Raw genomic sequence first — 22,486 nt, forward strand, 5'->3', positions numbered from 1 at the left:
ATGGCATCTGGAATGGTGAATCCTTTCCAGAAGGTTTTCAATTTACTTTGTTCAGATCCATCAGAGGAATCACTATCTATGGCAGCTATAGCCTTACAAAATGCATTCTTAAATAATAAGACTTGAAAATTGAAATTACTCCTCGATGCATGGGCTGCACAATGGATGTTGTGTTAGCAGGCGTGAAAACAACATTAATCTCGTTGTCCATCTCCATCAGAGCTCTTGGGTGACCAGGAGCATTGGTAATGAGCAGTAAGATTTTGAAAGGAATCTCTTTTTCTGAGCACTAATTCTCAGTAGTGGGCTTAAAATATTCAGTAAACCACGTTGTAAACAGATATGCTGTCATCCAGGCTTTGTTATTCTATTTATAGAGCACGGGCAGAGTAGATTTACCATAATTCTTAAGGGCCCTAGGATTTGCAAAATGGTAAGTGAGCATTGGCTTCAATTTAAAGTCACAGGCTTTATTAGCCCCTAATAAGAGAGTCAGCCTGTCCTTTGAAGCGTTGAAGCTAGACATTGACTTCTCTCTAGCTAGGAAGATCCTAGACGGCATCTTCGTCCAATATAAGGCTGTTACAACTACACTGAAACTCTTTTGTTTACTGTAGCCGCCTTCATTAATGTTCTTAGCTAGATCTTCTGGATTACTTCCTGCAGCTTCTCCATCAGCACTTGCTGCTTCACCTGGCACTTTTATGTTATGGAGATGGCTTCTCTCCTTAAACCTCATGAATCAACCTCTGCTAGCTTTAGACTTTTTTTTTAATTAAGATTAAGATAGTTTACAACCTTGTGAAATTTCAGTTGTACGTTATTGTTAGTCATGTTGTAGGTGCACCACTTCACCCTTTATGCCCTCCCCCCAGCCCCCTTTTCCCTGGTAACCACCAATCGGTTCTCTTTGTCTATATGTTTAACTTCCACCTATGAGTGGAGTCATACAGAGTTCGTCTTTCTCTATCTGACTTATTTCACTTAACATAATACCCTCAAGGTCCATCCATGTTGTTATGAATGTGACAATTTTATCCTTTTTCATGGCCAAGTAGTATTCCATTGGATATATATACCATATCTTCTTTATCCAATCATCAGTTGATAGGCACTTAGGTTGCTTGGCTATTGTAAATAATGCTGCGATGAACATAGGGGTGCATGGAACTTTTGGAATTGCTGATTTCAAGTTCTTTGGATAGATACCCGGTAGTGGGATGGCTGGGTCATATGGTATTTCTATTTTTAATTTTTTGAGAAATCTCCATACTGTTTTCCATAGTGGCTGCACCAGTTTGCATTCCCACCAACAGTGTATGAGGGTTCCTTTTTCTCCACAACACCTCCAACATTTGTCACTTTTTGTTTTGGATATTTTTGCCATTCTAATGGTTGTAAGGTGATATCTAAGTGTAGTTTTGATTTGCATTTCACTGGTGATTAGTGATGATGAGCATCTTTTCATGTGTCTATTGGCCATCCGTATATCTTCTTTGGAGAAATGTCTGTTCATGTCCCCTGCCCATTTTTTGATCAGGTTGATTTTTTTGTTGTTGAGCTGTGCGAGTTCTTTATATATTATGGAGATTAACCCTGTGTCGGATAAATAACTTGTAAATAGTTTTTCCCAATTAGTGGGCTGTTTTTTTGTTTCAATCCTGTTTTCCCTTGCCTTGAAGAAGCTCTTTAGTCTGATGAAGTCCCATTTGTTTATTCTTTCTATTGTTTCCCTCGTCTGAGGGGTTAGGGTGTCCAAAAAGATTCTTTTGAAACTGATGTCAAAGAGTGTACTTAGGCAGTGCATTATTCACAATAGCCAAGTCATGGAACCAACCTCAGTGCCCAGCAACTGATGATTGGATAAAGAAGATATGGTATATATATACAATGGAATAATACTCAGCCATAAAAAAGGACAAAATCATCCCATTCACAACAACATGGATGGACCTTGAGGGTATTATGTTGAGTGGAATAAGCCAGACAGAGAAAGACCAACTCTATATGACTCCACTCATAGGTGGAAGTTAACATATAGACAAAGAGAACTGATTGGTGGTTACCAGGGGAAAGGTGGGGTGGGGGGAGGGCACTAAAGGTGAAGTAGTGCACCTACAACATGATTAATAATAATGTACAACTGTAATTTCACAAGGCTGTTAACTATCATGATATTAATTAAAAAAAAAAAAAGAGTGTACTGCCTATATTCTCTTCTAGAAGACTTATTGTTTCAGGCCTAATCTTTAGGTCTTTGATCCATTTTGAGTTTATTTTTGTGAATGGTGAAAAAGAATGGTCAATTTTCATTCTTTTACATGTGGCTGTCCAGTTTTCCCAGCACCATTTGTTGAAGAGACTTTCTTTACTCCATTGTAGGCCCTCAGCTCCTTTGTCGAAGATGACCTGTCCATAGATGTGTGGTTTTATTTCTGGGCTTTCAATTCTGTTCCATTGATCTGTACACCTGTTTTTGTACCAGTACCATGCTGTTTTGATTACTGTAGCTTTGTAGTATGCTTTGAAGTCAGGGATTGTGATGCCCCGGGCTTTGTTCTTTCTCAGGATTGCTTTAGCAATTCGGGGTCTTTTGTTGCCCCTATGAATTTTAGGATTCTTTGTTCAATTTCTGTAAAGAATGTCATTGGGATTCTGATTGGGATAGTGTTGAATCTGTAGATTGCTTTAGGTAGTATGGACATTTTAACTATGTTTATTCTTCCAATCCATGTGCATGGAATGTCTTTCCATAGCTTCAGACTTTTCTTCTGCAGCGTCCTCCCCTCTCTCAGCCTTCATAGAATTGAGGAGAGTTAGGGCCTTCTCTGGGTTAGGCTTTGGCCTAAGGGAATGTCATGGCTGGTTTGATCTTCTGTCCAGACCACTGCAACTTTCTCCATATCAGCAATAAGTCTGTTTTGCCTTCTTATCATTCGTGTGTTCCCTGGAGTAGCACTTTTAATTTCCTTCAAGAACTCTCCTTTGCATTCACAGCTTGACTACCTATTTGGCACAAGCGGCCTTGCTTTGGGTCTGTCTCAGCTTTCAACGTGCCTTCCTCACTCAGCTTAATCATTTCTAGCTTTTGGTTTCAAGTGAGAGATCTGTACCTCCTCCTTTCACTTGAACGCTTAGAAGTCATTGCAGGGTTATTAATTGGCTTAATTTCAGTATTGTTGTGTCTCAAGGAATGAGGAGGCCCAAGGAGAGGGAGAGAGATGGGGAAACAGCTAGTCAGTGGAGAAGTCGAAACAACGTTCAACATTTATTAAGTAAATTCACCATCTTATATGGCGGTTCGTGGTGCCCAAAATAATTACAATAGTAACATCAAAGACCACTGATCACAGACTACCATAACAAATATAATAATAATGAAAAAATGTGAAATATTGCGAGAATTACTAAAATGTGACAGAGACACGAAGTGAGCAAATGCTGTTGGAAAAATGGCAACCAATAGACGTGCTCAGTGCAGGGTTGCCAGAAACCTTCAATTTGTTAAAAAAACGCAGTCTCTGCAAAGCACAATGAAGAGAGGTATGCCCGTATGTGGTGAGTGCTGCTATGAAGGTGCACAGGATGAGGTGTCAGAGCAACAAGTGACAAGGAGGGCCTAGGCTTGGGTGGGTGGTTACAGAGGTGAAAGGTGAGAGGAGCCAACCTTGCAGACAGCAGGAAGGAGGAGACTGGGAACCGAGAAGACAAAGCATGTGGGCAGGCAGAGCTCAGTGTCTGAGGGGCACGGGTCAGTATGGGGAACCCACAGGGAAGATGACACACGAATATAGAATTACTGCACAGTCTGCTATGTTCAATGTTAGCTGTATGTGTAAGGTGGCAACGCGGTAGAGAAGAGGGCCCGACGAACTCATCCTGACAGTTATCTGTTGCTGTATAGCAGATTGCCCCTCCTCCAAAACAAGAAAAACGGATGAAGACAACCATAATTGTCTCATAGTATCTGTGGTTCGGGACCCTGGGAGTGGATAAGCTGGGCGGTTCTTGCTCAGATGTCTCATGAGGTTGCCGTCAAGCTGGTGGCTATTGCTGGGGTCATCTCAGAGCTCACGTGGGACTGCAAGCTCACTCAGGTGGCTGTTGGCAGCCTCCTGTGGGCTGTTGAACTGAGGGCCACAGTTCTTGCTGGTGGATTGCTGGAAGTGGCCCTGGTGCCTCTCCACATGAGTTTCTCCATAGGACAGCTCACAACATGGCAGCTGGTGACCCCGAGGGTGAGTGATGAGACAGAGAGAGAGGGAGAGAGAGCTCACACTCAGGGCAGAAGCCAGTCTTTTTATCACCTAATCTCGAAAGTGACCTGCTGTCACTTTTGCAATGTTCTAGTCATTAGAAGCAAGTGACTAAGTCCCTCCTAACTCAAGGGGAGAGGAATGAAGCTCCATGTCTTAGAGGTGACTAACAATTTGCTAGTTTGTCAAGGGCTTTTCTAGAAGAGGGACCACATACAAAGACATGGGCATGGGAAACCGTGAGCTCAGATGTCATGGAGTACACATGTGGAATGAAGAGAAATGGACCTGGCCGTGGGCAGAGCTGTGTCTTGGAGGGCTTGACCGTCCTACAAGAAGGCCTGGGCTTTGTCTGTAGACTGTACATGTGTGTATGCCTTTGTGTATGTGCATGTGTGTGTTTGACACCATGGTCTCTTTAAGTTATGTTAAGATTCTGTGGTATTAGAGGTGATAGGAGCAAACTTTTATTTTAAAACGTTTATTTAAACAACCATGTGGAGATGCCTGGAGAGGTTGAAAATAGGGATTCGCTGAATTTTCAGACACTGTTGCAGCAGCATCATGGAAGGAGCTTTAAATAAATGCAGTGACAGTGAAAGGGGCGAGGAGGACGGATGTGATGGAGGGCAGGACATGGTACATTCAGAGTAGAATAAAGCAGCGACTTCAGTTTGTGCCAACGAACCTCCTTGCACTTGGGGCTCTCACTTTAGAAGGGGAGCGTGTGAGCAGATGACACAGGCTCCCTCTGAAGTTCAGCTCAGGGAAGAAAGTCACCTGGGATCAGACCAGGAAGGACCCCGAGGAGGAGGTAGGACCTGATGCCAGAGCAGAGCCTGTCTGAAACCAAGGAGGCTTCTGGATTCCAAAGTCCCCAAACTCATCTTGTGTCCTTGTTTTTCTTTCCAGTTTGATCTACAGCGGATCGTGATTTACTGTGACTCCCGACACTCAGAATTGGAGACTTGTTGTGACATCCCCTCGGGCCCGGTGAGCAAAGACTCTTGCATGGAGACAATGGGAAGAAATGGGAACTTGGCCTTTGGAAGGGAAGGGGGTGTCCAGGGCCTAGAAATGGTCAGTTGGGGGTCAGGGGGACACCTGCCATCAGAATGCGACCTGAGAGGGAGCCAGGTGATCATCACCAGGGTTTCATTTCCTGGGCAACCAGGGTATGGGTTGGGGGAACAGGGACATGTAGCTCCTCCTAAGGGGCTGCTGCAGTCCCAGCCTGATTAACAGACATTTGGTCTTGTCTGAAATGTCTATAAGACATTTGGTCCATAAGACATTTCGTCCATGTCCACAAGGCCCTTGATATTTGGTCCTGTTGAAAATGTCCATGAGCATATTTGGTCCATGCCAAATGGTTTTGGACAGGACCAAATATCCAGAATCCATTTTGGCATGAACCCAATGTCTCCATGGATGCTTCACACAGACTAAAGATGACCTAATATCAAGGACTTTTTGGTGTGGACCAGTATAGACATTTTGGACCGGACCAAATTTCAAGAACCTTTTGGCATGGACCAAGTATCTTATGGATGTTTTGGACAGGACCAGATGTCCTGCAAAACCTAACCTCAGTCAGCACCACCTGAGGCCACAGGCCAAGCAATAAGGCCCAACTCTGGGGAGGGAGAGGCAGAGACTGGCAGCGTGTCCCTAGGAAGGGCTGACCAGTGCTCAGAGGACAGGAAGGCCACAGTGCTCTGGGCTTGTCAACCAAACAGGATAAGGCAGCTTGTGCTCAGACCTTGGAAGGGCAAGACACACCAGAGTTGGCCCCCAACTCTCCATGCAGGATCTGTCTCTCCCTGGAATCTCTCCACCGCTACCCCTTTTCAAGTCTCTCCCTCTCCAACCTCTTTCCCGAATCCTAATTCCAAGTCTGCTTGGAAGCTGGGAATAGTCATACAGCCTGCTTCCCAGGGTGAGGGAGGAAGTCCATGTACAATGCTTGGTAGGGCCAGTCCCCAGGACACAGTGAGTGCTTGGTCAGTGTGCCCTATCTCAGGACGATTACGGTGCACAGGCTCACAGTGGTGGTCGCTACCATAGACAGCTGGGAATTTGGAGTCAGATGGGCCTGACTGTTGAGAGAGAGGGTGAGGGGAGAAAGGAAAGGGATGAGGACAGATAAGAGTGTGAGAGAATAAAGGGAAGGGAGGGAGGGCAGTGGTGAGGTGGGGAAATAAGTCATTACTGAGCCCCTGCTGGGTGTGAGACACTGAGTGGGGTGCTTTAACATGTCCCAGTAAATAGCCCTCACTGCAGTATGGTGGAAACGCCCTTGTCCCCATTCTGCAGAGATTGACACTGAGGCTCAGAGGGGTCACGCAGCTCCTGCAGGTTGCTGAGAGGCCAGTGAAATGGCTGAGACTAGGTTGGCCCAGGCCGGTCTGACTCCAAGGCCTCACAGCGCCAGGACATGCGGGCAGATATGACTTGCCCTCTGTGCTCACCTTCAAGCATCCTCAGGGTTCCTGGCTTCCCTTTGCCTACATAGTTCTAAGGAAGGTCCAGACTGCGCCCCCTGCTGGGGAGCAGTGCTGGACGAGAAGCAGGTTCCGACTCTTAGAACTTTCTTTCCAGTGCCAGGTGACAGTGTTGAGAGAGCCTTCACCCCCGCCGCTACAACCTCCCACCGCCGGCAGTGAGCAGATCGGGTATTTGAAGACAATCAACTGCTCCTGCCCAGCTGGAGAAAAGGTACCCCTGCAATCCACCCTCAGCCTCTAGCCCGGAGCCCCAGAGTTGAGCGGGGCAGGGTGGTCACTAGGATGGGCAGCGGAGGTGGGAATTTCCCATCATGCACATGGTCTGGATGGTCCAGGCTCTGGATGATTCTCAGGTCAGGGAACTTGGGACTCTTGTTTCTTGATTTGTGTGCACACTGGAGGGGAGCTCTTCAGACCAAGCTCTAATGAACGTTTCCCTGAAGTTACTAATGTATTCCTGAGGTTTTCCTGCCTCCTACTTTTATCCTCTCCACTCATGTGCAGCTAAATCAAAGTAGACGTGGTTTGAGAATGAGACTCAGAATGAGCAATGGCTGAGGGCTTACATGTGCATCCTCATCCCTTTCTTCTCAATGTTTCTTTCATTAGCCATACTCTATAACCTACTTACATATGTGAGTAGAGTTCTGTGCATCTTGTTTCTAATTTTAAAAACTAGTGTGTTTCTATGAACAGTACCACCACCATCCACTAGCCTATATTAAATGTCCCATTGAGGGCCTGAGGCCTTCATCTGTTCTGTTTTTCTGCAGACCAGTGGCCCTTTTGATAAGAAAAAGATGTCTTCCACTGTTTGAGCAGAAATAAACAAAGAAGTACACAAGGATGACAAAAAGTAGAACTGTGCTGGAGAAGGTCTCCAAGAAGTTCTGCTGGACCCGTAGCCCCCGGGCCTGGATCTCCAGCCTGCGGTCTATCCATCGCTGTGTCTGCACCTCCCAGGGTGGGGCCAGCACACAGGAGGTGCTCAGTGACTTTCTGAGGGACTAGGGAGACGCAAAGATAGGAAATGATGGTTCAAGTTCATTGAAATGGACATATCTCAAATTTCCAGTTTTCTTTCAGTAAGCCTGTCCTGGCAGACTCCCCTCCTTCCCTTCTTTCCTCTCCTCTGTCTTTCACTCCCCTTTTTTTCCCTCCTTCTTTCTTCCTTGGGTGTAGCCAGACCCTGGGACGACAGGGGTCACCAAGGAGCTCTCAATCAACATGAGTTCTCAACCCATGGCCCAACTTGCTGGAAGGCCAAGTGGAGCTGGCTCAGTCACGCTGCGAGCTGAGGTCTTTTCTGGGCAGAAGGTGAAGTGAAGGTACCTCAGCTTGGTGCCGGCCTGCAGGGTTAGGAACAGGGCAAGTTGGGAGCGGACCAGGGGGGTGCACACACAGTGCTGGGCAGGCTCCTCCTCTGCCCCCTGGCAGGCTCAGGGTGGCAACAGACAACCTGTTGATCCAGTTCTCGCCTGTCAATGAAATAACAAAAGCAGCTGTCTAAACCCAAATCCTTCGGAATCCTTTTCCATTAAGAACCCAGAATGAGAAGGGTAACAGCTTTTTTAAGGTTTGGACCACCAGCCACTGTGCACACAGACAGACTGTGCCAGGAAGGGTGGCCAGCACTAGCTCTGTCCAGTCCACAGCTTTTCCTAGAGCCAGGCCCATGTCCTGGATGCATCTCACTGAGGTTTCTGGGGTCCCTGGCATGGACCCCCGGGAGGGAAGTGTGGGGTGAAGCAGGCCTCCATCCTCATTTTCCCCCATCTTCCCACTCCCCAGCTCTAAACATCCCCGGGCTCCCCACTCACCTCCTTTTGGGGCTTATGGATCCCCTCCCCCAGGCCTCCCACTTTGTGTGGCCTCTGGGGGGTCCCCAGTTGCCTTTCTGGCCTCATCTCACTCCACTTTCCCCTCCCAATTTCCACTCAAGGCAAGAACTTCTTATTCCTTGGAGGGGGTCATAATCTTTCTTGCCTTCTGGCATTTGCATATGCAGCCCCTTCTGACTAGAACATCTTTTCTCACTCCCCCTCTTTCATCTGGCTAATGCCTGCTGTTCTTTCAAGACATCCCCAAGGAATCCTTTCCCCAGCACATTATAGTCTATGTGATTTCCTTCCTCCCTCCCCCTGCCCCCTCTCCTGTCTCCCTCCCTCCCTTAACTCCTTCCTCCCTCCCATTATTCACCATCCATTCATTCAATAACTTATTTATTCAGCACCTGCCAGTTCCAAGACTCTGTGACCCTTTTCTCTCCCTGTGCTTCCATCTATCATAACTCCCATCTACCGTAACAATTATCACATTGGATTAAAAATATTTACTTGCCTTATTTCCATAACACTAGTTCCAGATGGCAGAGATTGAATCTTGACATGACTGTATTTTTAGCTACTGATATATAGCCTGACATCATTAAGTAATGGTTGAATTGATGGGTAGGTGGATCAGGGTATGAAAGATGGAAGGATAAGTGGTGGATGGGCAGATGAGAGGAAGGGATAAATGAACATGCCCTCTCTTTCTCGCTGGCAGGACAAGGTCTTGCTGTTCAAGGTTATCAACCAACTCACAAATTCTTGGCCTCAAACTCTGGGTGGCTTCACCCAATAACCCGTTCCTTTATTCACTCAATCATCCCTTATTTTTGACAAGAAACATTAAGAATCCACTGTGTGCTGAGCACTGAGGCTATGAGACACAGAAGATGTGGTCCTCGAAAGTCTACCACCTGGCTGAGGTACCCAGTAGCGCTGAGGCCTGTGCAGCCCCAGAGAGCTCACCACCAGGCCTGCTCAAGAACCTCTGGAGCACAGGGGGTGGGAAGGGGGCCTCTTTTCTGCTTGCCTCAGAAGAGGCCTCAACAACCACTTCACTAAACAGACATTGCCTGTCTCTTCCATCTTCAATTCCATAGAAAATGCAACACAAGCGGCCCAGGAGGTCTGAGCGTTCTCTCTTGGGAGGAGGACCTCTGGCCATGGGCAGGCGTGGCTTCCGGTGGTTTAAATCTTAGATTCAGTTTACAAAACATTCCCATTATTCACCTAGCTCAACACGATGCCTTTTGGGTCCACGTTTCCATCTCTAGAGCCAAACATCATGGTGAGCATGAACTGTGTACAGGTAGTCTGGTGGGCACCATGTGAGGTCAAACACACACAGAGAATCATTGATCTCCATTTGCATGTATAAATGACATCTGTGAATGCATTAACAAAAATATGTTCCTGAAGTAGCTAAGTACACAACTGTGACAGGAGTGTACATGGTTTTTAGTGATGGGTGGTTCATATGTGTAAATGGATATGGTGTCAGTTTTCATGAATGTGATGAGATTTACACATATACCATTGTATGAATCACATTGCATTTGTTTTTAGTATGCCTGTTTACATGCATCTGTAACGTAACAGATCACATTTTTAAATCCAATAATAAGATCTTTTACACAAATAGCACATATTTTAAAAAGTGAACAATGTTTACTTTTAGAAGTAGCCTATAGCCATTATTTTGTTTTGTATTATATTTGTATCATATAGTACAATTGTACAACTTGTAATTGTATTTGTGCCTTGTTTTGTATTTTAGTGAATAATGGTTATATGAACCATTAGCAGGCTACATGATTTTTTTTTAATTGGACTGACGGCATATTCAGGTAAAAATAGCGGTAGGGTGCCATCTTGTTTGTTTCTATCTTCAGTTCACCTATGGCTGCATTTGGAGACGATGTCAGAGTTCCCATGGAGGTTTACAGTTCAAGAGCGGGGGCTCTCAGCTCCAAAAAACCAGTTTTGTTGTCCAACTTGTTGGTCAGCACATGGCTTACCAAGAGACTGGCTCATGAGCCTGTAGGGTGGATAACTAACTACTGACGAGGAAGGGGAAAAATGAAAACGGAGCCTTAATTGTTTCCTTTGCCTTTCTTCCTTTAGGGTGAAAAGGGCTCTGATGGCCCCGCGGGGCTCCCCGGCCCAAAGGTCAGTACTGGAGTTGGCAGAGGCGCACTTTAGAGCCCAAGAAATCCTTTGCTTTGCTCTCCATGTAAGAAAGAGAAAAATTGGTTTGTCAGATCACTATCCTGCGGTATTTTGCTTTCAAGCTTGTTAAGGTAGAAGGATAGAGCAAGTGGCACAAAGTTTGGAACCTCTGAGGCTCTTCACTGATCAGAACCTCCGTTTCTGAGTCTGAAAGTCTGAGCAAGAAAGGGTTGGGTTACACAGCCCTGGCTCAGATCCTGTTCGCTCCAACAGGCTTAGCTCTCCGTGGTCAGCTAATTCTGCATCAATCCTTCAGGCATCTATATTGCAGAAACTCTGGGGGTTGGACCTTTAAAAGTCTATTTGTTTAGACTGTGTGTTCTGTTTGTTTAACCCGCATGAAATTGTTTTTGCACAAATTTTCCAAACTCACTAATTGCTCAAAGCCCAGTGTTTCCTCATGGGGTCTTTCTTCTCTCCTCAGTCATGGCTGCCTTTCTCTCACCATCATTCCCCAGGGATATAACATTTGCAGAGCTAGACAGGCCTCTCTTCCAGCATCGTTTTTTGGTCTCAGAAAACCATGACCCAGGGAGATGCAAATTGCCATGGTCACCCAAGGGCTGGGTGGAAGAGGTCAGCATCATCCAGTGGCCACTACCTGGTCTGGTGTTTGAAAGAGGCACGGAGAGTGGTGGTGGAAACACCTAGAGATGACTTCCCTCACTTCCTCTCCCTCCCCTGCGTTGCTTAGTTTTGCCTTTATTCAGTGCATCATTCTTGAGCACCTGCTAAGGTCCCTTTAGTCTTTCTTTTCTCCCTCCTCCCTGCCTCTGTATGTGAGTCCCTCATCTCCCTCCCTCTTTTCTCGCCCTGCCCTCCTCTGCCCCCTGCTCTGCTAGATGGGGAGCACAGGTACACACATCATCACATATGCACATACCGTCACACACACTTTCACATACACACTCCATCACACATATACACACCATCTCACACACACAGCCTCCTTGGCTCACCTCCCCTGTTGCTGAAAGCAGCGGTCCAGGGGACTAGGCAGTTGGTGTGAGAAGGGGAGCAGGAGTTTCTGCCTCACTGAGCACCGCCTGGGCTATGACCTCAGCTCCTCGGCTGTCAGATGGAAGAAAAAAGCAGAGACATCTAGGGGTTTGTGAACTTATAAGTAGAAAATGTTTGTCTGGAGTAGTGCTTGTTTGTGGAATGTCTTTGCCAATGTTGAACAGATCCAGGGCTGTGAGGGCAGCAGAGCCTGACCCCTGACACTGGGAGACAAAAGGTGGGGGAGAAGGAATCCTAAGGAGGGAACAGATACGTCCACCTGGGGGCAGGCCTGGTTCTCCAAGAGCTAATTTGCAAACATGGCCCTTTAGCATCACCAGACAAATGGTCCTAACCCATGGTTAAGACACTGAGCAAGCAGCTGTGTTCCCAATGGCTCCATTTATCTAGATTTAGCTCAGGTAGTGTCTGCAGTCACAGCCTGGTGTCTCCTGGGGGCCGAGGCCCGTTCTAGATGGGGGAACCTGACAGCGAATGACAGACAGCCCTGTGCCCAGTGGGAAGAGAGAGGAGTGGAGCATCATATGGGGAGAGCCAGGCCGAAAGAAGATGCCCTAAAGCTACCAGGGAGGGCTTCAGGATGCCTTTCTGTGGGAGGCCCTGCTGAGCTGGGTCCAGTAGGATGCACAGGAGCTGCTCAGGAGAAATAAGACAGGGAAGGGCATTAAAGGCCAAGGAACAGCATAAACAAAGTAGCTATGTGTTCTCAGAGTGTAAAGCATAAAATAAAACTGCATACTGAGAGAAAAGAAAACTCGAAGAAACTGACTGAGGGCTCCCGTGTTGTGCACCCAAGCCTGGTTTGGGTTGCCTCATGGGCCAGTAGGAGATTTGGGCTCCAGTACCATGCCTGGCCCTTGGTGAATCTTTTCTTCCCTTGCAGACCTTGTTTTCTCCTCTGCCTGCCCTCCCTCTCTTCATGGACAGTTGTGAGGGTCCAGGGCCCTCGTGGGCACAGACTCGTCACACAAATGGCATAATCAGGGAACCCTGATTGACCCCTGGCACTTTTCAAAGCACCGCCGTGCTCTTAGTCTTGTGTGTGCTCATGACAGCATGCCCATTCACAGAGGAGGAGCCCGAGGCCCAAAGAGCAATGATGCTCTCATGCTAAGCAACAGGGCAGGGTTTGAACCTGGGGCTTCTAACTCCCCTTTTGCGGGCCTGGCCATGGACCAGCAGCCTGGGATTAAGAGATTGGGGAAATTATTCAGATGCTTCCTCCGTCTCTAGGGGTGGCAAGCGTGGACTCTTGGTGCAGTCAGCAATGATAAAATCAGAGGTTTCTAGGGAGTTGGGGCAAGGTTGATGGTGGGCAGCCTGTGTCGGGGAGCTCTGTTGGAGGACCTGACCCAATGCTCATCTCTGGTTTCAACCCCTCAGGGAGACATGGGAGCCACTGGGCTGGTTGGAGCTCCTGGACCCAAGGGAGAGAAAGGCGACGTGGTGAGTAACAAGCCCCCTCTCTGCATGGCTAGTGTGGGAGACTCAGTGCTTTCCCCCAAACATGCATGTCAGCTAGAATGGGCTGAATGCCTAGGAACTACTTGTCTATAAAATGCCTGATCCATTGGAGATGGTCAGTGAATGGCTGTTGTCTGTATTTTCCATTATAATTAGTTCCTTCTAGGTTTTCAGTGCTCAGGGGGAAACCCCAGACTACAAGACAAAGCCTGTCCCCTTGAAGAATTAACCTGTCAAATGCGATTCACTCAGTATCCCACACTGTCATCATCCAACAGCTCATTGCCAAGCTGTACCATCTGCTCTTCGTAGGTGCTTCCTATGGATTCTCTCATTTCTCCTTATTACAACATTTTAAACATAGTCTCTTCACTTCCCTAATGGGAATGACACAGAATTTTCAGACTTGAATGACTTGCCCGTGATATGGAGCCTGGATGTGGCAGAGGAAGAATTTGATCCTGCACCGGTTTTAATCTGAGTCTTGTGCTCACTTGCTGTGCCACTCCGTCACCTATGCTGTACATGCTTACCTCCTACGTATAGGTAGGAAGCACCTGCTCTGTGCAAAATAACACGGAAGGAAGAAGAGCTGTTAACATTTCACAACACTAACTGTGTGCCCGGCTCTGTGTTATGTGCTTTACAGATTTCATTTAACCCTCACATCAATTGGGTGAGGTGGGGCCTAGCATCTTACCTAAGCACCAGAAAAAAATGGGGCAACAGAAACTGCCTGTGAGAGGGCACAGATGTCAGATTTAACAGACAGAGTTTACAAAGTAGCCACTAAAACTATGTTCAAAGAACTGGAGAAAACCATTGTTAAAGAAGTAAAGGAAGGCATTGTGACAATATCTCATCAAACACAGGATACAAATAAAGAGAAATTGTTAGAAAGAACCAATGGAAATTCTGAAGTTTAAAATTATAATCACTGGAAAAAAAAATCATTAGAGAGACTCGACAGTAGATCTGAACTGGCTGAAGAAAGAGCCAGCATTCTTAAAGATAGATCAATAGAGATTACATCATATGAAGAACAGAGAGAGAAAATAATGAAGAAAAATGAAAAGAGCCTCAGAGAAATGTGGGGACCTGTAAAGTACACCAATATGCACATAATGGGAGTACAAGAAAGAGAGAAAGGAGGAGAAAAGGCATTCAAAGAAATAATGGCTAAAAAATCCCAAATTTGGCAAAAAAGCAGTAATCTACACATTCAAGAAGCTCAATAAGCTCCAATCGAAATAAACACAAAGAGATCCATCCTCAGAAACATCAGGGCAAAAATGCTGGAAGATAAAGAGAAAATTTGGACAGCAGCAAGAGAAAAAAATGACTCATCATGTCCAAGGAAACCCCAATAAGATTATCAGCTGACTTACCATCAAAGAGTTGAGGCCAGAATGCAGTGGGATGACAAGTCCAAAGTAATAATTATGACAATGTATTATTGAGTGTTTAACAAATATGTATAATAATAATAGCAAAAAGAAAGAGGGGGAATAGGGAATAGATCTGCATAGGAGTATGTTTCTAAACCTCACTGGAAGTAAGTTAGTATAAATCTGAAGTGGATCCTGATAAAGTAAAATGTATATGGTAAAACCAAGAGCAACCTCCAAGAAAATAACTCAAAAATATGTGGTGAAAATATCATTAAAGAGATTAAAATGTTGCACTAAAAAGTACTCATGTAATGCAAAATTGATCAGTAAAGGAGGAATAAAGGAACAAAAAAGGACAGGAGACATAGCAAACGAAAAGTAAAAAGGCGTATGTAAATTTAACTATATCGATGATAGCATTACATGTGAACATACTAAACAAACCCACTAAAAAGCAGAGGTTTTCAGACTGGACATGAAAACAGGATCCAACTATATCCTGTCCGCAGGAGACACATTTTAGAATCAAAGATACAAATAGGTTGAAAGCAAAAGGATGGAAAATATACATTCTGAAAATAGAAAACACAAAAAGTTGGAATGGCTATACTAACATCAGACAAAATAGACTTTAAAACCAAAAACTAATAAAAAAGAAGAGGGACATTTCATAGTGATAAAAGCGTCAATCCTTCAAAATATGTATAATGATTATAAACATATGTGCACTAACAACAGAGCCCCAAAATCCATGAAGCAAAAACTGACAGAGTTGAAAGGAGAAATAAATAATCCAATGACAATGGTTAGGGACTTCAATACCTCACTTTCAATAAGGTTAGAACAACCGGGCTCTTGGAGAAATCGGAACCCTCATACATTGCTAGTGTAAAATGGTCCAGCTCCTTTGGAAAACAGTCTGGCAGGCTTTAAAAGGTTAAATATAGAATTACTATATGACTCAGCCATTTCACTCCCACGTATATACCAAAAAGAAATGAAAATGTATGTTCACAGAAAAACTTGCACACAAATGTTCATCGCAGTGTTATTCATAATAACCAAAAAAGTAGAAACAACCCAAACGTCAATCACTTGATGAATGGATAATAAAATGTGTGTTATATTTATGCAATGGCACTTACTCTGTAATAAAATGAAGTATTGATACATACTACAACATGGATGAACCTTGAAAATGCTTTGCTAAGAAAATATTGGCTGGGCCAGCCTGGTGGCTCAGCGGTTAAGTGCGCATGTTCCGCTTCTGCGGCCCAGGGTTTGCCAGTTTGGATCCCGGGTGTGGACATGGCACCGCTTGGCAAATCATGCTGTGGCAGGCGTCCCACATATAAACTAGAGGAAAATGGGCACGGATGTGAGCTTAGGGCCAGTCTTCCTCAGCAAAAAGAGGAGGATTAGCAGCAGATGTTAGCTCAAGGCTAATCTTCCTCAAAAAAAAAAAAAGAAAGAAAGAAAGAAAGAAAAGAATGGCTATGAAGCCAGTCGTAAAAGCCCACATGTTGTATGAGTTCATTCATATAAAATGTCCAGAGTGGGCAAATCTAGAGAGACAGAAACTAGATTAGTGTTTGCCTAGGGCAGGGCATGGGGGGAAATGGGGAGTGACCACTAATGGGTATGGAGGTCTTTTTGAGGACATGAAAACGTTCTGAAGTTGATTGTGGTGATCGTTGCACAAGTCTGTAAATATATTAAAAACCATTGAATTGTACGCTTTAAATATGTGAATTACACAGTATGTGGATAATATCTCAATAATGCTGATATGGAAAAAAAAGAATAGTACCATAATATTGAGTTATTGGCAAAATTAGATGATACTTGAGAGAATCAGCACTCAATAAATACATAGTTATCACCTCTTTTGGAGGCCCCTTGGCTGAGCTGATGAGGAAGCATCTGACCATCTCAAATCCCAGGTGCTGCCCCATGCGTGACGTCACGCCAGGGAGATGCTCTGTCCTGAACCTTTGCCTTCTGCTTTCCTTTTCTAGGGCAGAGGGCCTTTCGTCCAAGGAGAAAAGGGCGAAAAGGTAAGCCTCTCCCTTTTCTCACACCCTCCAGGGCTGCGGGGTGGCTGGCTGGGCAGGTTTGCGTTTGGGAGAGGTGTGTGCTACTGTTGTGCTGCCTGGTAAGAATGTGGGTGGGAGAGAAGAGGTCTCCTGGGCTGAGCGCCCGGCCTCAGTGTGTGTCCTCCCTGTCTCGGGCACTGAAGTGTGCAGAGCGGTCAGGGCTTCCAGGCAGAGAGAAGACTGTGTGCGCATTATGTAGGGGTAAGTGAAGGAAAGCGTTTGCACAGGAGCTGGCTGTTTGCAGTGCTTAGATGGCACTCACAGGGGGTGGAGTACAGAGCTGCAGAAGTGGCCCAAGGACCAGCATGCAGGGCATTAAATATCAAAACGTGTTTAGGCCTTGTTTGCAGTGGTAGGAAGGCACTGAAGGGTCTGTGCGTGGTCAGACCTGCTGAGAGTGTTTGAATAGCAGGTGCCGATAGATGTGAGAGAGGGGAGACCAGAGGAATTTGGGCAATAGTCAGGAGGTGGTTGCAGAAGTTTAAAGGGGAGATGACAAGGGACAGAGCCTATAAACGTTCTCCCCACGTATGAATGTTGCACCTTCTTTCACCTTTATCATAACATGCACAAGGTCGACACAGCCTGGGACATAGGGCGTTCCTTTGGAATAGGAAAGCTTTCTTACGGTGTTAGCCTATAAGGAGAAATAAAAAGCAGAGTCACTAAAATGCCATTTTCCACTCACACCAGCTATTAAAAATATATCTTCCATTTCCCAGGAGAGGCAGCAACGAGACTGTATAGCATACATTTATGTTGATTATTTCACCGGAGTCCAGGCTCTTGTAGACTCAGAACATGGAGCCGCTGGACCTCGGGCTAGTATCGCTGCTCAGAGGAGGCTCACGTGAGCTCCTTGCCCTGGGCTGGTTGTGTAAACCAGGTGCCACTATGTTCAATTACAGTGGACCGAGAGACCTCAGTGGCCTGCCCATGCTCTCCTTGTAAGTACCTTTTATTTAGTCCTTTCACATCTAGAGACTTACTCTAAGGAGGTAAGTCAAGGATACGTGCAAGTACACACTCACGGGTTTCATTCAGTGTAATTTATAAGCAAGACCAGAAACAAGCATAATGCTGCGTCATGGGCAGAGGGTAAAATAAGTCATTATACAGCTAAATAATGAGATGTCATCCAGAAATGCAAAATCACATTTAGAAGAATCATTAGTGATCTAGAAAATGAAGATAATATTTTGCTAATTTTTAAAACACATTGCAGAATATCTACGCAATATGACCCCAGTTGTGTGTGCAGGTGTGTTTGCCTATGTTTGTGTATGTGTAAGAGAGAGAGAGACAGACAGACAGACAGAGAGACAGGGAGAGAGGACAGAGAGAGAGACTCTGAGAACAAATCCCCATCATTAACCACTGGTTGTCTGTGGGTAACAAAGTCGTGAGAGTATTTATTTTCCCCCTTGTATTTCTTGGTGTCTTCATTTATTCCATATTGAGCTCCTCTTTTTTTATCCCTATTACAAGCACCAGCATGCACACACACACACACAACAGGTACAGCACAAGAATACACAGCACTTTGAGAGGCAGTGTGACACACAGCATAACATGGCTTTGCACCAGGCAGACCCGGTTCAGGGGACTCAGCCACTTGCTAGCTCTGCCATCAATTTTGAGTCTGGGCCTCCTGACACCTAAAATGGGGCTCACGGCGGCCACTCTCCATGGTTCCGTGTGGTTTAAAAAGCAGGGCGCCTGGAACATAGGTGCACAGATTCAGCAACTGCTTCTGTAGCTGCCGGCATGCTTGGTTCCTGTGGGCCCAGAGCCGGAGCACAGGGCCTTACCAGGACAGCCAGATGCTCCTCAGTGTCAGGACTGGGGCTGTCGGAGCCCTTGAAGGGTCCAGCAACTCCTGGACTGGCCTATCCTCTGACTGACGTGTTGTCCTTCTTGCGTGTTGGTGTCACTAGCAGGAACAGCCAGGCCTCCTTTCTCCCTTGAGCGGCAGGTGCATCGCTGACTCGTCCCTTCCCGTTGAGGTCAGGATAGGCAGCCTTATTCTCCTGAGGCCTGGAGGCACCTCCCTGGTGCCCCCAAGCCCTGCCTGCGGCACCACATGCAGGACCGGAAGCTGCGGGTCACAGTTGCAGTTGGGAGACCTCCTCACGTATTCAGTGCTGGCAGGAGAGACGGGCTGCTGAACAGACTCTGGCACTTCCGGCTCTGTCCTCGGTTGACATTCTCCTGCAGTTGGGCATTTTTAGCAAAGTCTGAGTCTAGATTCTGCCACATATTAGCTGTATGATTCGAGGGTGAGTCACCTGCCTCTCTGAGCTTCTGCTTCTTCATCTGTAAGAATGAGGTGATGGGAGGAGATGATGCACAAAGGCCCTTGCAGGCGGCAGCTCTGAGATTTGGTAATCAGCCCGCCCCAGCCTGAGCGCCTGGGGCTCTCTTCCGTAACTTGGAGTCTCTGCTTCCCCCACAAGGATGAGGGGGTCAGGGTGGGTCAAGGGGACCAACAGAGTCCACCGAGGAAAGAAAGCCACTGGTGACTAATGCGCTGGGACAGGGCGTAACAAACAGTTTCTTTGCTTGAATATTCTCTCCGAAGCAATTGCAGAGTGCTGGGGGGCTGGATGGACTGGAGCCTGGTAGGTCTAGGAATCATATGACTCTGATTCTGGCTGTGTAGTTTTGCATTTTTGCCGTTGTAGTTAACCACCTGACCATGTGCACTGGCCTCTAAGAGGGCCAGGCACCATGCACGGTATGTCCCATACTTTATGTCTCATCATTAAGACAACACTTCGGGGAAGGCACTGCAATGCCCATTTCACAGATGAGGAGAACACAGCTTAGAGGTCAAGTGACCTTCTCAAGGTCACACAGTAAGATGGCTAGAAAACACAATCACTGGTTATTATTAAGATGAAAGGAAGTGGGAGGGCCGATTGAATTTCCCCTTCCCCAGCAGCTGAGGAAACTGAGGCTCAGAGAAGGTGAGTGACTGGTGCAAAGTCACACAGCTGAAAACTGCTGGAGAACTTGGCCTCCTGACCCTCCCAGGCCGACACTGCCTCTGTGGTGCCCCCCATCAAATGCCCAAGACTGTTGTGCGGTGCCGTGGTCGTGGGCTGCCTCTGCCCCTTGTTTCGGAAGCTAGTCTCCTCTCTAGTTCCTGTTCCACCTCATATTTACCAGGGGGTTCTTGGAGTGAATCTCTCTCAGTGTTTTACTATATATGAAATCAGGCTAAGGTAAAGGGGGAAGGTAGCATTTTAGGGGATGCCCCAAAAGAGCTGCCCACGGCCCAGGTGTTGGTGACATGGAAGAAGAGAAAGGGAGGGATGGATCCTCCTTCAAAGGGGTTGGGAGACAGCTGGGATTAAATAAATACTTGTCAAGTGGGTGAATGGATGAGAGGAATGCAGACCTCTGTCATCCAGGACCAAGGGCCAGCTAGAGTCAGTGGAGGGGTCACAGACTGTGCAGTGGAGCAGATCCAGCTTCAAATTCTGGCTCCACCTCATGTTATCCTTAAGTGTGTCTGTCCTTGGTCTACTCTCAGCCTCAGTTTCCTTTTCCACGAAAGGAGGCAGAGGCGATAATAGTGGTTCCTACATATGAGGTTGCTGGGAGGATTAAAGGAGAAACTAGACATCAAGGGTTTGACACAGCTCCTGGCACAGCCACGCTCAGTAACTGTGACGCTGCTCTTCTCGTTTCTCTATCATAATTTTCGGTGCTGTTTTGGTGGCGATGATGATGAGGGGTTTAGCCACTGCTCTGGGCTGGTTTGGAACAATTCAGGTGGTCAGGGAGAGCAGGGAGGCAGTGATGACCTCCGTGCCCCTCCTGCCCCTTGGTTCTTCGATGTTGAGAAGAAGAATAAGCACGATGAGGATGTCTGCGTAAGCTTTCCTTTGGGTGGGGCCTGCGTCAGTCCGTAATCCATGCAGACGTGGTCTGCAGAATCAACTGGACCATGAGCCCCACAGGTAGAAAAGATTTAGAAATAATAAAAACAGGGACAAAGTGTGCAGTCTCCAGGGAGCTTCCTTTTGGTGCATCCTGAGAGTCCTTCTCTGGGGGACCGGAGCCTTCGGGGGAAGAACCCCGCGGAGCCGCTCCGTGATCCTCCCTTCCTGGACCCACAGCGCCCTCTGGTGTTTGGAAGCAGAGCGTCGGCTCCAGTTTTCCTTTTCAGGGCTCCTGCCTAAGCGCTGTTGGGGGCATCTCTGCCGTTCTGGGGTTGCCCTCTTTTCCTTAGAAATCTGGAGTCTGGGGGAAGGAGGACAAAGGGAGCCTTGGTTCTGTGCTCAAACGTGGGCTCAGGTGATGGAAAGAAAGCAGGTTTGGGGAGTTGGGCAGACCTGTTTTGGATTCCAGCTCTGCAATGGCTGTGTGATCTTTGGTTAGTGTCTCTCTGAGCCTCAGTTTCCTCGTCTGTAAAGTGGGGCCATGGACGCCTACTCCCTGGGGCTGTTGGGGGATTGTAGGAGGTTGATAATGCCTGTGAAAGCACCTGGCTTAGGCCCTGGCACCTGGTAGGGGCATCTAAAAATTTATCCCTTGTCTTATTCCTTTCCTTAGTCTGCTAGAAGCTACTCTAAAGTCCATAAGAGAGTGACATATGTGTTGTTTTGATTAACAGCACTCAAGAACCCAGCAGGTGGGAGAGAGTGGTGGGTTCACAGAGTCTAAACCTGGGTTGGGCTCTCTGGGGACTCATTCACCAATTCAGTGGAGGAGACAAGCATGCAAATTCTGGGCATACAGTCGTCTTTTTTTCTTTCTCTCTCTCCTTTTTTTTTTTTTTTTTTTTGGTAAGGAAGATCGTCACTGAGCTAACATCTGTGGCAACCTTTCTCTGTTTGTATTTTTGACACCGCCACAGCATGGCTTGATGAGTAGTGTGTAGGTCCACACCAGGGATCCGAACCCATGAACCCCAGGCCACCAAAGTGGAGTGCGCAAACTTAACCACTATGCCACCAGACTGGCCATGTGGTCGTCTCTTAAGAGTGTGGTTCTTCTTACTTGTCCTTAAGCAAGTCAGGTTGTGCTGTCTCCACTCCCCATCCTGTTACACACACAGAGAGTGACGACACTGTTGGGAGACCCTGCTGAGGCCACAGGGTGTTGGGGGTGGAGGAGCGGACAATTGTCACATCAGCAAAGCACTTTGAGGCTTTCCTAGGGAATACTCAGTGTTGTGCTGCTGGCGGGTGCTTAGAAAATGAAACCAATTTCTAGGTAATTATCATAAACACAATTCATATGAGGGGAAAACCAGATACAGAAACGAAATGGCCCTGAGCTGACTCCGTTCTTTATAAGCACTCTTAACAACTGCAACCACACAAAAATGGGATCAACCTAATGGTGGGTGTAAGTGAAAATTAGGAAGACTTTATAATGGGGAGGTGCGCTCTCAACATGATGCAAAAGAAATGGTAGAATAGGAAGCCATATGGGCTCACACATGAAAAGATGTGTGTGCAGTAAAAATGGCCAAGGCACTGGGGTAGTGGGATTTGAGATATTTTATATATTTTGTTAGTTTTCTCTTCATGGTGCTACAACATTAGTATATCTGTAGACATTTAACCAAATACTAGATCTTAATATAATGAAAATCCTTTTAAATATAGCCTGTCCACAGTTGTTTATGTGTGAAATCCAAAAGCAATGTGATTTTGGAGGGAAGAGCCCTCTCTCCCA

General features: G+C 46.5%; 1 protein-coding gene across 2 annotated transcripts in view; it reads left to right on the top strand.

Moving 5' to 3' along the window:
• Positions 1 to 22,486, top strand: part of COL22A1 (collagen type XXII alpha 1 chain) — a 292,457-nt gene that overhangs the window by 84,489 nt on the left and 185,482 nt on the right. For both annotated transcript variants that reach the window (XM_046641629.1, XM_046641628.1), the window contains 5 exons: positions 5,169 to 5,249; positions 6,858 to 6,974; positions 10,717 to 10,761; positions 13,225 to 13,287; positions 16,715 to 16,753. In XM_046641629.1, the coding sequence (XP_046497585.1) occupies positions 5,169 to 5,249; positions 6,858 to 6,974; positions 10,717 to 10,761; positions 13,225 to 13,287; positions 16,715 to 16,753 (345 nt within the window). The remainder of the gene's footprint in view (positions 1 to 5,168; positions 5,250 to 6,857; positions 6,975 to 10,716; positions 10,762 to 13,224; positions 13,288 to 16,714; positions 16,754 to 22,486) is intronic.

This window comes from Equus quagga, chromosome 16 (assembly GCF_021613505.1).
Source record: "Equus quagga isolate Etosha38 chromosome 16, UCLA_HA_Equagga_1.0, whole genome shotgun sequence".
NCBI classification, from domain to species: Eukaryota; Metazoa; Chordata; class Mammalia; order Perissodactyla; family Equidae; genus Equus; species Equus quagga.